The following is a 17,205-nucleotide window of genomic DNA, read 5'->3' on the forward strand; positions in this document are numbered from 1 at the left end:
ACCTGAGTGAACTATATTCATAAATGAAAATGTCTCAGCTACATACTGTATGTAACACTGATTTCCTGAATAGGGAATGAGATGCTGTGATGATGGCACTATATGAGAAATCACCTCCAGTGTAATGATTGTCTGAAGGCCTGAGACCATCACACCAATTCACTGGTCAGTGGCGTCTTGCACTGCCTCAGATGAATAAGTCACATATGCCTCATAAGAGTGTGCTCGCACCATCCCACCTCAGACCAAGGGCAAAGTCCACAAAATAAGGGCTGATAGAGAGAGTCAACAGAGGAGCCTGTGCTTCAGTTGAAGATGGCCAGAGAATCATTAACGTTATACTTCATGTTGCTTAATTGTGTAGTTGTTCTTAAAACACCGGTTGATTGACAGCTATTTCACATTTTACACCTTTCAGAGCTGTGATCTCACTGATGTGGTTTGGAAACATGTTACTCAGAACCCAGTTAGTTTGACCACAGTAGATCAGAGATCATCTCTGAACCCAGAATAGACTGATGATGACCTCTGTGTGTGGATACATGAACACACACACACACACGTTGTGTTTCCATGTTTTAAGGGAACATTCCATAGGCGTAATGGTTTTTATACTGTACAAACCGTATTTTCTATCACCCTACACCTAAACCTAGTCTAAACCTAGACTGTGCACATTTTTACTTTCTCAAAAAAAATTAAATAAAATATATAATAATAATAATAATATTAATAACAACAACAACAATAATAATAATTCTGTATGATTTATAAGCCTTTTGAAAAATGGGGACATGGGGCAATGTCCTCATAAGTCACCCTCTCCTTGCCATTATACAAATTTGTGTCCTGATATGTCACAAAATCCGGAGCAGGAGAAGCAGAGGGAGACCCAGACTGCAGGCATGATGACGACCCACAGTGGAGCCGACGGAGGGAGGAGCCATGGTGGAGGAAAGGCTGACGACTCCAGGGGGCCGACCGACGGAGGCAGAGCCGCTGGCAGAGGAGCCCGAGGCGGAGACGGAGAGCCGAAGATCCAGGGTGACACCGAGGATCTGGAGGGCCAAGGCGGAGCCCTAGGCTCTAGCGACCAAGGCGTAGGCGGAGATTCGGAGGTCCGCGGCGGAGCCAGAGCGACAGAGGATGGAGGCTGTGCCGGAGGGAGGGAGGAGTCCTTAAGAGCCGGTGGGACGGAGTGACGAGGCGCAGCCGGAGGAACAGAGTCCTGAGGTGACGGAGGGACGACGACCGACCAGGGCGGAGCTGAAAAGACGAGGGAGCCCAGTGGAGCTGGTGGACCGATGGGCGACGATGGAGACGAGGGCACTGAGAGCCGTGGTGGAGCTGCAGGGTCGGAGGGCCGAGGCGGAGTTCTGGACTCTGAGGCTGGAGGCGGAGATGAGGGATCCTCCAGCCCTGATGTCGATGGAAGCTGGCAGACCCGCGGTGAGCCCACTGCACAGGTGGAAGACTGAGGGTGAGCAGAGAGGCTGTCAGAGGACAGCGGTGAGCAGACAGATGTTGACATAGGCAGAAGAAGGAGGGTGGGTGGGGATTCCATACAGGCAGGCATAACGTGACAGGTAGATATTTCTGTAATGAAGTCTATTAAATCCCCAGAGTTATTTCCTAGAACTTCCGTAGAGAAGTCAATCAAGTCCCCAGAATTATCTTCCAGCTTACCCCCAGCAGTGGTGCAGTGGGCAGGGCTCTCCATAGCCCTCACTTTCTCCATGTTGCACTCCCCCATCACGGTAGATGTAGCCGGCTCTCGCACCTGATCGGACGTGTAGGGCTCTGGCTCTGTGGCGATCTTTAGCTCTGTCGCTCGTGGCTCTGGCTCGTCATCCGCGGTGGGCTCGGGCTCAAACTCCGCGTGTCGGGATGCTGGTCGGCTGGGCTCTAGGTCTTGAGTGGGGCTGGTGTCATCCTTCGTGGTTAACGAAGATCTACAGGACACCAGCGCCCACTCCATGTAGTCGGCGAAGCTCTCTTGTGGACCCTCCCCGGACAGCTGCGCTTTGGTGGCGATGTTCAGTCCTGCACGGTAAAATGTGCAAAGGCTGCTGTCCGGGTAGTGTGTGAGTGGTACGAGGTGGACAAAGTCTCTAGTGTGGTCCATGAGAGAGCGATTCCCCTGCTCCAGGAGAAGGAGGAGGACGGCGGGGTTATCCATCACGAAAAACAAAAAAAAAAAAAAAAAACGAACACTGAGAAAAAAATGGAAAAAATAAAGCAGGGAAACGTCGGGAATAAACTGTTTTGGTCGGTCCTTCTGTTACGTGCAGTGCTGGACGAACGAGACGGGAGACAAGATACGATACAAACAAATAACAATTTAATATAAATCTTCGTAGGAACGGGCAGGAACGGGCAGGAACACAACGATACATCCAAATACTTCCAAATAACGTTAAGGACCGACAGCAAACTCAAAACACAAGCAGACTTATAAAGAGTGAGACTAATTACAAACACAGGTGTAGGGGATGACGGTAATTAGGGTTAAACCAAAACAGACAGATCGACGGGGGGAGACAATGGGAGAAACCAAAAGACATAAACAGACATAAATGTGACACACACATTTGTTTTTGTGAATTGTGGGGACTTTCCATAGACTTCTATAGATTTTATACTGACAAAACGATATTGTCTATCCCTAACCCAACCCTAACCCTAACCCTAAACCTAGCCCTCACAGGAAACATATTTGCATTGTTATACTTTCAGATAAACACCATTTACTATTTTTAATAATTTTTTAACAATGTCAAAAATTTCTGGTTTTACTATTCTTGTGGGGACATTTGGTCCCACTATGTAGCACAAACAAGTACACACACACACACACACACACTCATGTTCACAAACTATTTTGAGTATTATATACTTTCTTTTTCACAAAGATTAAGTTTATCCTCAGATCAATGTGGAACTATGATCAATGAGTTTAAAAAATGCATACAAAACCTGTCCTAATTGAAAAAAACATGTTGGCAAAAAGATTGGATCCAATGTTTGCTGATTATATAGCATAACAAGATATTTATAAGCTGTTTTTCGTAGGCTGGTCATTTTTAACCGTGAGCACTGGAAGTGTGACTTTGTTCCATTTTTAACAAAATAAAAACATTTCAAAACAAACTTACTGGTTAAATATTAAAGCACACTAGTTCATAGAAGAAAACAGCATCTGAGAGCAACTGCAAAACACTGATGTGAGAAAAACAGTGATGATGTACCTTTAGTTACGTGAACCTGAGAGTTTGTGATGTGGACTGTTAGTCCAGATGCTTCATACTGATACATCATATGACAATCATATTTTAATCAGAGACTCTTCCATAATCAATTCATGAGATTGTTTTCTCACCTGAACTCTTGACAGTATATGTGACTGAGGTCTTGACTTGATCTCTGTGAGTAACTTCACATCTCCACTCTCTGTTGTCATCTTCATTCAGGAGTGTTGTAGTCAGAGTTCTGATACAGAATCCTGGAGCTGATATCTGATATCTGGAGTCTGATATTGTCGGTTTAACACCAGCCTGATTCACCCAGAACAACCGAATTTCCCCAGAACGGATCCAATAATCACAAGAGACTCCAGTTTTTGAATATGAAAACAACTGACAGTAGAGAGTCACAGAGCTGCCTGCACTGATCTCAGTCTGTGAGGATGATGAAGAGACTGAAACACAAAATAACACACAAATCACACTTTTTAATCATCATGAGAGTTTAAATTAACAATTTGCAGTTTCTTTAAACTGACCACATAATCATAAAATTACCATGAATGACATGCAAATAAACGCGTGCATCAGCTCCTTGTTGTGTGTCATTCACATATTGTTGGCAGCTGTAAAGTCCATGATCTTCTTTTATGATGTTCTTGATGTTCAGAGAGCAGTCAGACCCCAGACTCAGTCTCTCATGTCTCTCTGTGCCTTTCTTCTTTTTCCCATCGGCAATCAGTTCAACTGCTCCTGAATGTCTGTTATTATAGTTCCATGTAGTTGATGTGCAGTTATGAAGATCATTATTACAGGGCAGACGAACATTTTCACCAGAACTGATGAACACATGAGCATCATCCACTCCACTGGTACCTGAAACACAAGAACATTTGAATGATCATTATGATAAATCTATATAAAATGTTTGTTTTTCCATATATAAATTTTATATAAACTTTTGTATGCAGATATAAATTGAACTCTTTTACAGGAGTTTAAAAAGCATGTAGAAATGTGTTTACCTGTGAGAAGTGAAGAGAGAATGATCAGTCCCAGCAGACACAAATGACACTTATCAGTCATTTTCTCTTTCTGTCAGTCTTCCTCTTCATTATATGCTCACAACTCTTTCTTTAAATACTATCAGCTCTTCCTGTGTTTGTTCACTTCCTGGCTGATTATCATCACTCAACACATGGAGTATGTAAGTTTCGTTCTCATTCTTTATTGTGTTTACAGATAATGACACAGGTGTGTCTGTACATGTGTGTAAAAAAATAATAAAAAAATAATAATAGATTTGTAGCTCTTAAATTAAGTCCTCCAAGTCAGATCATCATCTTCAAACCATGTCAGCACAAAATGATGGATTTCTTGTTGATAAACCAAACCATTATGTAACACATGAACAAATTTGATGGTGAAAATGATTTGGCTTTTGCATATTGACCCCAAATATTTGGCCCAATATCCTGATATCCACACTTGAACAATCACTAAACACATTCACATTGAACAGGCAGAAAAACAAAGCAACATAAAAAAAAAAAAAAAATAATAATAATAATAATAATAATAAAAAAAAAAAAAAAAAAAAAAAAAAAAAACACAAGCCAACATGCTGTAAACATGAGACACACATCATCAACAGACAAAGTGACAGTGACATCAGACATTGAGTTTCCATTAATGCAAACTGGAACTGGATTGGAGCCTTTAAGTGTCTCTAAGTTTTTGCAACTATTTGAGACGTTTGTACTATACGAACACATTATTTCTCCTCTCAACACTAATGGTCGTCTTTTGTCTTTTTGTGTTTCTGTTACTGTTGGCTGTGGAAACTTAGTTTGTTTGACCTCACTGGTTTAACCCACACAGATCTGAGATCATCTCTAAACCCACTTGGAATGAATAGCTATGAATTTTCACACATTTCAGATCATCTTAAATATTTAGGCAAGGTTTGGAACCCACTTGGAATGAATAATGAACCCACTTTATTTGAAATTCGAAGAAATCACAACCAGAACTCTCTTTAAATTCACAACTAAATGAGACTAATTAGTAAAACACAGCTGAAACTAATGGAACTCAATGAGGGACAGGAACAGGAAAACCAAATATGAGCAAAGGACACAAGATGGAGAAATTATTTTATTTTGTGTCCAAATCTATTGAACTATTCACAAATATTGTAAAATTAAATGTCTAGTTAAAGACATTAATGTCTGATCAATGTCTAATGCAATGCCAAATTTGAAAACATTAACAACATTGTGATATTTGAAGTTAAAACACAGTAAACAAGACACTTACCATGTTTTTACCTCAGTAACTGCAGTTTTACTGTGATATTTGAAGTTAAAACACAGTAAACCGGTTACTTACCATGTTTTTAACCCCCCAGTAACTGCAGGTGTACTGTGATATTTTAAGTTAAAACAGAGTAAACAGGACACTTACCATGTTTTTACTACATTAACTGTAGTTGTACTGTGATCAGTGCCGTATCTACCATTGAGGACAACGAGGTCATGTCCTCTGTATTTTTTCCCGAGATTTCAAATTAGTCAAAGCTGAAATCCAGCAGTGATGATCAATGCCAAACACAGAACCCGGTCCGTGTCCGAATCCATATGTCATCTGTATTTTCTCCCAATTAAATTCACATTCTCCGTCTAATCTCAAGTGAAATCTCTGCCTCTATCTGTCTTTGCTGGCAGCGGCACTTGACGTTACGTTACGCTACAGATTCAGAGAGTCGGGAAAGCCGGCAGACTGATTGTATGTTTTTTCACGTAAGCTAATACATCGTAGTGTGGTCTTGAGCGAAATGCAGACATGAAGAAGAACTTGCATCAAACTAAATTAAGTTTTAAAAAGCCAACAACAGAAGGGCAGGGAAAGAGTAGGAGAGAAGGTGAGCCTGTGTGTGTCAGTGGCAGACTGTTCAAAGTTTCATTTGTCATTAGAATCTCGAAAAACACACAAAACTACGTCGTCACAGGCAGTCCTATAGGACTGACTAAACAGGCTAGTTCGAGTTTGCTGGCTAAGTAGATGGATAGGACTTTATCCGTTAGACGGTCAGCTAAGCAACATCAGCAATAGTGACTTTGCTCAACGAAAAAAGTCCCATTCACAGTCACAGCCAGCCATTCGACGAGCCCGTTTAGTCAGATATGTGCAGCCTGCTCATCTGACTGTGATATTTTACTGTGAACTAGCAGTAGGCTAGGGTATGCCATGTTTCCTGATGGCCTGGTTGTGATTGAAGTAGCCTAGATTGCCCATATTCAGGAGGCTCTAAAGATACAGAATCACTTACCTTATCCATCTATGAGATAGGCTACTGCCAGTTCAAAAACATATCATTCAATAATCAATAGGCCTTTTTACAAATATTGTGATAACAGCCGATAGCCCAATCATAAAAATAACCATGACCATATGCTAATGAATAATGTGAAAAGTGCCCCCCTCAATAGCTTACTTATTTTTGCATGTTGTCAATCAAGGGATAACAGCAGTAGGCTATTGCAATTAGGCTACCTGTCACAAATGCGGTCTCTGTGGCTCCCCCTATCCCGCACCAGCGGGAACCCTCACCTGAGTTCTAAGACTACATTACCCACTAGCCCGTGCCTAGGGCTCGCCACTTCCGGTTCCGGGTCTCCCGGTTCACTTCCCCTTGGCGGCCATTTTAAGCGCGCCGCTCCGGCTCGCTCTTTGCGAAGTTTTGATTAGTTATGCTGTCAATCCTGAGCGTTTTCTTCTCGGACTGTTATCACGTTGCCAACCGGACTGTTAATACTGTGTGTGAACCTTTGCTGCCTGCCTTTTGTCGACCTACGCTTCTCCCACGGATTACTCCCATTGAACGCCGCTGGCCCCGACCCTTTGCCTGGACTTTGACTATTCGTTTTGATTTGCCTTCACCACACCAGTCTGCTGTTGTCGACCCTTGCCTGTTAACGTTGTCTGAGAAAATAAAGCTGTTGCAAACGGATCCACCGCCTCATGATTCATCCATAACATCGTCACAGAAAACTTCGCCACCTTCGGATCCAGCAACAGTGAGTCAGATTGCTACGGAGGTATCCGCCCAAGCCTCGCTTCTGACGCAGCACCAGCAACAACTGGATCGTCTGACTACTCTCACCGATCAGCTTGTTCAGGCGCTCCAGGGACTGCAGGTCGCTACCCCGCCCGCATCACCTCCTCCACCTGTTCCACCACCTGGAGCCCAGTCAGTCGTCACCAGCCCTCGACTAGCCTTCCCGGAAAAGTTTGACGGTACGGCCTCTAAATGCAAAGGTTTCCTCTTACAATGCACACTGTTTGTTAACCAGCAGCCACACCTGTATGCTACGGATGAGAGCAAGATTGCTTTCGTGTGCTCTTTACTCACCGGGAAGGCACTGGACTGGGCCACCGCTGTCTGGAACTTGGGGCAATCCACCTACCCCACCTTTGCGACCTTTCTTCAGAGCTTTAACCCTCTGGGGTCGAAAAACGCGCCGGCGCGGTTTGTGGCCGTTTTTCTGATAACGCCAAAACGAACTTCAATTTCTCCGTCATTTCTGATCGTACAGATAAGATACATACATCAATGGAATCTGTAAGGAATTCACTTTTATTTGTGTACACTCATAGTAACAACAAGACTCTCTGGTTTTGTGAAATAAAGCAAACAAACAGGGTATGCAGTCTGCTGCGTTGTTATCTGTGATCGTCATTACGAAATGCGTCACTAAAATGAACTAAAACTCAGCGAATATTCCACACAGAGACATGGGAGAGATATCTGTAGAAAGCCTGATATGTCTACTTTTAAGTGAAGTAAGTCTTATCGAAAACAAATATCATGTGTTAAAGTAATCTGTATGAAACCAACCCCATGTCCAGACTTTCTCGTCAGACCTAATTATTTTTAATTTGATCACGCCCACGAGCTGCTTTCGGTTTGTTATTATAATCAGCCACGTGGAGGCGCGCGCGGCGAACCGCCCACATCAACGGAAACAAAGCGGGAGATTCACTTCAGTGTTCATCTCGGCTACTTCATCTTGTTACTGGAAGAAGAAGCGCTGTGAGGAGAAAGATTTATATTTCCCTCAGAGGAAGAGCGTGCATGGGGAGATCAACCGAAAGAGTAAGTCTTTCTTTTATTAGCCTACTTACGTTAGTTGTTGTGTTACTGTGATATAACTTGTACACATTATAGTAGTTAGATTTTTTCCAAACTATAATTCCTGACTACGTGTAATCAAGTGAAACGTTATGAAGTATGTTTCATTTCATTGCGTCGAAATGTTTGACGACGCCAGGCTGTTTTTAATGTTCTATAAAGTAAAAATGACGCGATATAAATGTAATAGTGTTTACACTGTAACACTGAATGAAAGAGTCTAAGATTGTTTAGACCAAACTACTGTCATATACTCTGTTAACGAATAGATGTTTATGACGTGCTTAACAATAATACATTCGTTTCCCAGACATAAAATGGCTTTGTATTGTATAAGACATACAAAGCATGCTTGTTTATGACTATAACATCACATTTTTTTATTTATTTATTTATTTATTTAGTCATTTATTTATCGTATAACAATAGGATAATATTAGTTTTGTATTAATACTATGTTAATGAATAGATGTTTAACGTGCTAAACAGTAATAATTAGTTTCTCAGATATAAAATGCCATTTTTTAAAGACAGTATAAAGCATGTGTGAGTCTATGACTACAGAATCATATTATATGTATATATTACAGGTGCTCCTGATATTAACATGCTTACAGATGTTTTTTTTTCTTTGTTTTTTTTTTTTCTAGTGATCTGATTCCTGCACCACAGATGAATGCCACATGAAGAGTACTGTACCCACATCAGATGTTCAACTACACTGATTTTTTTTTTTATTGTAGAACAATTTCCTGAACTACTGATGATGAGTTTTGTTTCTTAAATCCATGGAAAGAAGCAGCAATCACTTAAATATCAGGTATAATTTACTTGTTTCACTTGTTGAACAGAATTCAGAAAACAGTTTTCAGGAATGACACAAAGTCTGTTCACGTCTCTATGGTTAGATCAGTGTAGTCAATAATGTGCTTTTGATCTTCATTATGTATGTTTTGATGATACGGTGTTGTAAATAAAATACAAATAGTATAAAACTCCATTCTCTGAATCTCTCATTGTTTCTACCTGACAGTCACAGTCTCATTGATGGGCCATTAGAGGAGGGCCTTTTGTCTCTTTTGTGTGAATCACTAAATATTCATGGTCGTTGTCACTCCCTCGCATATTCCCTTTCGATCACAAAACATGTTTTAGAAAATTTAAGTCAATATATTGTTTTCTGTAAACGCGTGAATGAGATGATTTTCACATCATTTGGTAGAAAAAACTCTAGACAACCACATGCAGTTCTCAAAAGTCTAGTGAGCTAATGTTCTGAATGTGTTTCATGGCCTTATTTCAGTGACTTAAAGATTTTAGTTTTTCACTAACCACGCATAAACGTTGTTTTCTCAAAAACACAAACATGTACATTAATGTTGCTTGCATATTATTGTAGCCCAGTTTGTGCTGATTACAATATAATCCAACTTTAGCCATTAATATGTTTTTAAGATACTGAAAAAAGCACAAATGTGAGAGCATGTCAAAACTTCTCCAGGGCCCCAAAACACCCTCAGACCCCAGAGGGTTAAAGTGGGCCGCGCCTGCGTGCTCTCAACAGAAAGTATATATTTCCCCCATAATCGCGAGAGCTACATCGTGTTAAGCCAGTGACAGCTCAACATCCGGAGCCCTAGTGATGTCCCCATGGCTCATCAGTCGGTACTTCCGGTGTGGGCTGCCCTGGCGCAGTTTTGAGGAAAGCACCCTACACATTAACCTACTAGAAAATCATTTCCAAGAAGTCCAGAATAAGTCAAAGTTCACATTTATTTATGCCAGGCATATTTAAAAATAGCAATGGAAGCTCAATCAAAAGTACATTCAATTAATAAAAAGAAATACAACCTTTATAGGAAAACATCACATTTTAGTTACATTACTGATCAGCATAGAATTTCAAAACCGAGAAAATAAAAATACTAACAAAGAGTCAGCATACCTGGCAAATAGAGAGACACACGACAATCGTGCGGGAAGTTCTGGTTACAGATGCTTCCCTGAATGTTTCGCTAATCCTCTTTAAGTACCCAGATCAGAACATTACAATCATAAATTTAGCGTAATAAAACTTCACAGGACCTTTTGCTGAAGCCTAAAGTTGGGGGTGTGAAGACAGCATGTGGTACAGACCTCTTCAGCAACACCACCCATATCAGGAGAACAGAGTTTTCCTTAAGTTTCAGATCTTTATTTCTGGTCTGTTCAACTGGTATGGGACTGAGATATTATTTCCAACCGCACTGAGACTATAAAATTGATATCAAACATGAGAGGTTTCTGATTGTGCTTTCGGAATATATATGTGATTGTTTTGTATGAGTGTGATAGCTTAGATCCTTGGCCTCTTCTCTGTAGTGACCTGCCCCCTGTTGCTAGAGGAAAGGATGGGCCAGGTGGTTGATAAGCAAATAGTCTTTCCTCCTGGGCCTTCCTGGATCTTCCTGTCTGATAAGAGTTTATTATTTTACGATCTCGCACTGGCATTGCGAGAGTTCCTGTGTATGTGACTTCACGGGAGGATCATCGGCTCCTACACTGGTAATTGGTGATCCCAACTCTTATGATTGTCTTCCACATAGGCAGATACCATTGACTTCAATGTTCTGTTTCCTTTTTTTTAGTCATATTGGTCTGCGGATGGTAAGCTGTGGTTAGCTTAGGGGTCACACTGCATTTGCTACATAGTGCAGTGAATATGGTTGAGACAAACTGTGTTCCTCTGTCTGACAAAATGTAGTCAGGCACGCCCCATTGGGTAAGTACTTCTCTCCTCAGGATTTCAGCTATTGCTGGAGCGGTGGCATGTCTCATGGGGAATAGCTCAACCTATCATGAGAAATAATCTACAAAGACAAGCAAGTATTCATGTTGTTTGGAGCTTTTTGGTAGAGGTCCCATTATATCTACTCTAAGCATTTCACTAGGTCTTGAAGTGATAATGGGTTGAAGCTTACCGGCGGGCTTCCTGTTGTCACCCATGAGGGTTTGACATTTGATGCAACTCTTGATATATTTCTTTACATCAGTCCACATACCATGCCAATATGCAACATTATGCACTTTCTTATACGTTTTGATGATTCCAAGATGTTCACTCAATGGATTAGAATGGTAATAATGGTGGGTACAAGACTACAGGGAATAACAGCATGGTGCTGGATTTTACCATCTGACATGTGAGTAAGGTGGTATAACTTATCTTCAACCACTGCATACTGCTCCTTTTCAGTGGATTCATTCTCTGCGAAATGTTGAAAGATTTTAGTGATTTCAGGATCACTATGTTGTTCGTTCCATATGTTTTCAGGGGAAATTGGGAATTCTAGATCCTATTTACTACTGGTGTACATATTACACTCGGGTAAGTGGTGCACTCTAGAAAGAGCATCAGGGGCTACATTCAACATTCCCTTACGATATATTCTGATAACACAAAATCAAATCTCTGTAGACGAAGTGCCCATCGAATAAGGCAGCTGGTTGTTTTAGTGGAGTTCATTACCCACTGCAAAGATGAATGATCTATAACAACCGTGAACAGTCGATTTTCAAGATAACGTTGCCACTTGTCAAGAGCCCACAGCACGGCTAAGCACTCTTTCTCTGTGGTGGAATAGTTTACCTCTGCTTTGTTTAAGATGCAACTGGCATAAGCGATAACCTCTTCATTGCCTTGTTCCTTTCACTGAGTCAATACAGCACCTAAGCCAGTGTCCCTTGCATCAGTATAAACTGTGAATGGTAGCTAAATATTTGGATGTCCCAAAATAGGTGGTGAAGATAGACAAGCTTTTAAGTGATCAAAGGCTTGTTGACATTGTAGTGTCCACTGAAATGATTTTCCCCTTTTTTTCAGAACATTGAGAGGTTCAGCAATCTGTGAGAAATTTGGCACAAATCTGTCGTACCATCCAGCTAATCCCAAGAATCGCTGGACTTCCTTAAGAGTTTGAGGAACTGGGTAGGTAAGGATTGCCTCCACCTTACTTGGATCAGCAGTCACATTCTTTGACCATTCACAACATGACCAAGAAAGGTAATCTCACGTAGAAAAAAACTTGCACTTTTTCAGGTTCAAGGTCAACCCAGCTGTTTGCAACTTCTGCAAGATGATCTGGATGTCTGAGAAGTGTTGTTCCATAGTTGATGAGTAGACAATAATTTGTCAATATAGACGAAACATACGACTCCCAGCAGTTCCCTCAGTACAATCTCCATAAGTCTTTGAAACATTGCTGGGACATTTTTTAATCCAAAAGGGCATAACATTAAAGTGGTATAAACCACCAGATGTAATGAAAGCAGTCTTCAACTTGCTTGTTGGTTCCATAGGAACTTGCCAATAGCCACTGTTCAGGTCCAATGTGGAAAAAATTGATGCACCAGATAATGACTCTAAAATTACTGTGATGTTAGGCAGTGGATAAGCATCACTTCAATGAGGGCACTGACTGACTTTCCGATAGTCCACACAGAATTGGAGACTTCCATCCTTTTTCGGAACCAAGACCACTGGTGAAGCCCAGGCAGAGTGAGAGGGTTTGATAATTCTAGCATTCAACATGTCTTCAATATGTTCTTTGACTATGGCTTGCTCGACATGTGAGAGTCCATACAGTCGCTGTTTAATGGGTACTTGCTGACAAAAATATAGGCAATGTTCAAAAACATCCTGGTTCGTCCTGGCCTACGAGTACACACAGTTGGATGGGATTCCAAAGTCTGGTGGAGCTGAACTTCTTTATTGGGTGGTAAGGCTGCTTCCTTTATTGCTCTGTCAATTAAGAATTCAATATACGTGAAATTAGTCTCTCGTAATATTGCTGTGGGTTCAGGTGGTGGAACAGCGCTGAAAAGTGAAAGATTTTGTTGAGATCTGATAAACTGCTTGATGTTCATAAGACACAAGGTTCTGCTTCTAGGAATGCTGGCTTGTCCTGGTTGGAAGTAGCATTCCATTTCAGGAGCACTTTTGAAAAAGTATTTTCCTTCAGCAACATTGAGTTGAATTCCACTTAGGAAAATAAAATCCAATCCTAAGACTACTTCATATGTCAAAGATGCTGAGGTAAGGACTACCGTGCTACCTGAAAAACTCTTCCCGTGAAGCGTAATCACCACACTGATCCAACCAAGTGGAACTTCAGCTTTACCATTAGCCAAATAGAGTGTTACCGAGGTCCATGGTTGAAGACTTTCTTGTGGAGTAAGCTCCTTCCACAGGCTCTCATTCAAGAGGGTGTAACTAGCTCCAGTATCAAGAATGGCTTTTCCTTGCCAAGCACCAATGTCAATAGGAATGACAAGTTGTTGAGGGCCGGTGCATAGTGTCCTGTCTGTACCATAATTCTTTTGGTGAATAGTTACTGTCTTTGTAGCTGAGATGGCATTGGTGGAGGGTAAACCGCCTTGATTTTTATGATTCTCACTTTGAGAAGTTTGCAACTGTTGAAAGGTCTGATTGGAAGAGGAGGCGGACCAAGGACAGTTTCCTGGAGGATGATGACCTTTACACCACCAACACTGAACTGAAGCCTTGCCCATTTGCTGATTTACAAGTACTCGTGGAGTCTCAGATTGCCGTTTATAATGTAAACTACTTTCATAACGATGTTGCTGCTCATAGTCCTTCTCCAATTGATGTCCAAGCTTCACCAACTCTTTGACGGTGGATACTCTGCTACGAAGCTGACTGGCAAGGTGAGGATTAATATTTTTTCAGAATCATCTTTACTATCTCACTTTCAGTCAAGTTTGATTTCCATCTCTTGCACAAAGCTCTCTAGCAAAAAGCAAAATCTCTGATGGGTTCATTCTTTCCTTGAATTCTTGTTCTTACTCTTTCAGCCAACTCATCATCATAGTCCTCTGAAAGAAATGCAGAAAGAAAAGCAGCCTCAAATTCAGTCCAGGTGAATACAGAGGTACGTGCAACTTCCCACCAGTCACGAACGGTTCCATACAGCACTGTGCAGAAGGTAGCTAAAAGCTCAGCGTTTGTTAACGGATAAAGTGCCAGGAAATCTTGACATCGAGCTAAATAATTCAGTGGGTCTGTGTCATCAGCTGGCTTTCCAAATGTAGGAAAGGTAAGTCTTAAATGATCACGTTTGGCTATGGCAGAACCTGGGGTAACAGGTATTGAACTTGATGAGGCATGCACACTGGTGGAAGATGAATTTACTGCTTCGGGTTCAGAAGTCGTCATCACTTTAATCTGTGTTTGAAGATCTTTAGACAGGTGTTACTGAAACTTTTGAGTGTTACTGCACAAGTCGTCCATTTGAGTTTTGAATTGATGAAGCTCTTTTGTGAATTGCTCTTGACGGGCTTTCAGATTCTGAAAAGTGGCTTTTAAATCTTGTTCAACTTCCGCTTGAAGCTGTTGAATAAGGAAACACACTTCAGACACAACAGTAGCCTCGCCTTTGTTTAACTCCTCTGTGATCAAATGTTTTGTGGCTTTAGTCCATTGATCCATCTCAGTCTCCATCTTTTGTTGGTTATTGTTGGTGATTGTCCTCAATTTTAGCTACTGCAGTTGACATTTGAATGGAATGTTGAGCACACTTATCTTTAATCTCTTGGGTGAGTTCTGAAACTGTGGCCTCTTTTCACTGGATACATCGCTTTAACATGTCCTAGTCTCCTTGTACTTGTTTGATCAGTTGTTGCATCCCTTTTGCCAGGTGTTTGAAGCTCACGTGGTAACTCCTGTTGTCCCATGGATGGAGACGACTCTGGAGTGGTGCAAATCTGTGTTGAGTCTCCATTTGGATCCCAGTTGAAAGTTTGAACTGGAGGACTGCTAGTCAAGGTGGATGACACAAATTGCACTCAGGTTCCAGGTTGGGGAGTTTGATTAAGATTGGGGTATATACATGTGACATGATAGGGACTGGTGGCTGCCAGCTAGGAGTTTCAGCTTCAGGTACTTCCATCTCCACAAAAGGTTGATGGGGAAGGTGAATTAGTGGACGTGTGTGAAATGTGAAAAAATAAAAATCAGTAAATAATAAATGGTCTCAGTGTTGTTTGGGAACAAAATAACAAACTGGACCAAAAATAACAAACTTGGGCAAAAAAATAAATAAATAAATAAATAAATAAATTACAAATATTCAATTATAAATCAAATTTGACAATGCACCCCAGATCCACCAAATGGTAAATACCCTCAAATTCAACAGTTCAATCCACAAATACACAACATACACATTGAACCCACATTAAATCACTTTGTAAGCATTAAAGCTTGATTGCGGAGTTTGTTTACAGTATACAGCATTCAAAAGATCATACACATCAAGTTAAGTATCATGAGAAGTTCATCAGATGATCAGTTTGATGGATTTAGAGCAGCTGCAGCAGAAATAATTCTGTTCTCATCAGCCTGCACTCAATGTTGTTGGTTTGGCGAAATGTAATGCGTCACCACTAATTAATTTGTCAAGACTCTCAGTGAAGACTAACAGTAATTGTGGAATCATCATATTCCATGTGAAGTTTTACATTGATGTTTTGCATTTATTCCAGAGTCAAGACCTTCTTACAATCTAAAGATGGCTGCACTTTCGCAACTAAAATAGTGTATTAATTATAGCGGTTTTAGTGTTTCAGAGCTGTGATCTCACTGTTGAGGTTTGGAAACATGCTATTGCTGAGTGTGGGTTAGTTTGACCACAGTAGAGCAGAGGTTATCTCTGAACCCAGATTAGACTGATGATGCTGTGAATCTAAATAATTCTGATGCATTTCCTCTTTTTCTTTCAGAAGCTGCTACTCTATAACTCCTTTCAGTAAACAATGGAATAAATTTCAGACAGTTAATAAACTTAATTAATATATAGTGCGGATTACTTTAACTTCCACAAGTCCTTCTTTCAAATCTTATTTTATTCTGTTCACTAATTTTATATATTGAATTTATATAAATTCACAACCAAATATCTGAGAGCTTCAAAAGATTCAGAACTCAAAGCAGTAAAATGATTAGTAATTAAATAATGACTGAAGGGGAATCTGCTTTCAAGGGCCCAAATAAATGAATCAACAAAAAGAAACTTGTGGAAGAATATTTTCAAAAGTTTGTTTGTGTGTGAATGTCACAGTCACAGTGTTACTAGTCTCATCAGCACAGCAGAACACACACTCTGTTGGTTATATATAGTGGGTGGAGATGACTGGACAGTCCAACCTGATTGGCTGCTCACTAAAAGCAGCTTCCATTGGTCTGTTTGTGTCTGAATGGGCGGGACTTGGCCTGAATTAAATGGGCATCAGACTTTGCCTGTATAGTGTTTACTGTAGTGTTATATTGTATTAACACACAGTGTGAGCAAGTATCTTTATTCCCAAATAAACTTATAAACATATAAACATACACACACACACATATATATATATATATATATATATACACACACACACACACACACATTGTTATTATATAATAATAATGCTAATGTGTCATCTAATGTGTCATCCTAACATTAGCATCTAATGAAGGTGAAACACCAGAGCGAACCAGATGTAGAACCCAAGTGCAGTTTAATATCTTCAACATGAAACTAGGCTTAACGGTCTAAATATAAAACTATCCACAAGTTTCCTACACCTTGCGTCAAAAGTGGGAGCGTCTTCTGGTTCAAAGTAAACAAGCAGGACATGACACTCATTCATTTAACAGTTGACAGGAGTGATGGGCAAATGAAGCATCATGAAGCACCAAGACTTTCATCTGACTGGAAAAGATTCAAAGCT

General features: G+C 40.7%; 1 protein-coding gene and 2 pseudogenes across 1 annotated transcript in view; all 3 read right to left on the minus strand.

Annotated features, from left to right (window-relative positions):
* LOC127158011 (uncharacterized) overlaps window positions 1-4,486 on the minus strand; it is a 15,042-nt pseudogene extending 10,556 nt beyond the window's left edge.
* The window catches only part of LOC127158007 (neural cell adhesion molecule 2-like), a 122,523-nt pseudogene that overhangs the window by 54,114 nt on the left and 51,204 nt on the right, over window positions 1-17,205 (minus strand).
* LOC127158008 (uncharacterized) overlaps window positions 1-17,205 on the minus strand; it is a 57,614-nt gene that overhangs the window by 12,484 nt on the left and 27,925 nt on the right. Inside the window, exons 4-5 of the mRNA XM_051101166.1 lie at window positions 3,801-4,118; window positions 3,380-3,697 (exon numbers count right to left, since the gene is read on the minus strand). Of these exons, the coding sequence (XP_050957123.1) occupies window positions 3,380-3,697; window positions 3,801-4,118 (636 nt within the window). The remainder of the gene's footprint in view (window positions 1-3,379; window positions 3,698-3,800; window positions 4,119-17,205) is intronic.

Source organism: Labeo rohita, unplaced genomic scaffold (assembly GCF_022985175.1).
Source record: "Labeo rohita strain BAU-BD-2019 unplaced genomic scaffold, IGBB_LRoh.1.0 scaffold_130, whole genome shotgun sequence".
Taxonomy (NCBI): Eukaryota; Metazoa; Chordata; class Actinopteri; order Cypriniformes; family Cyprinidae; genus Labeo; species Labeo rohita.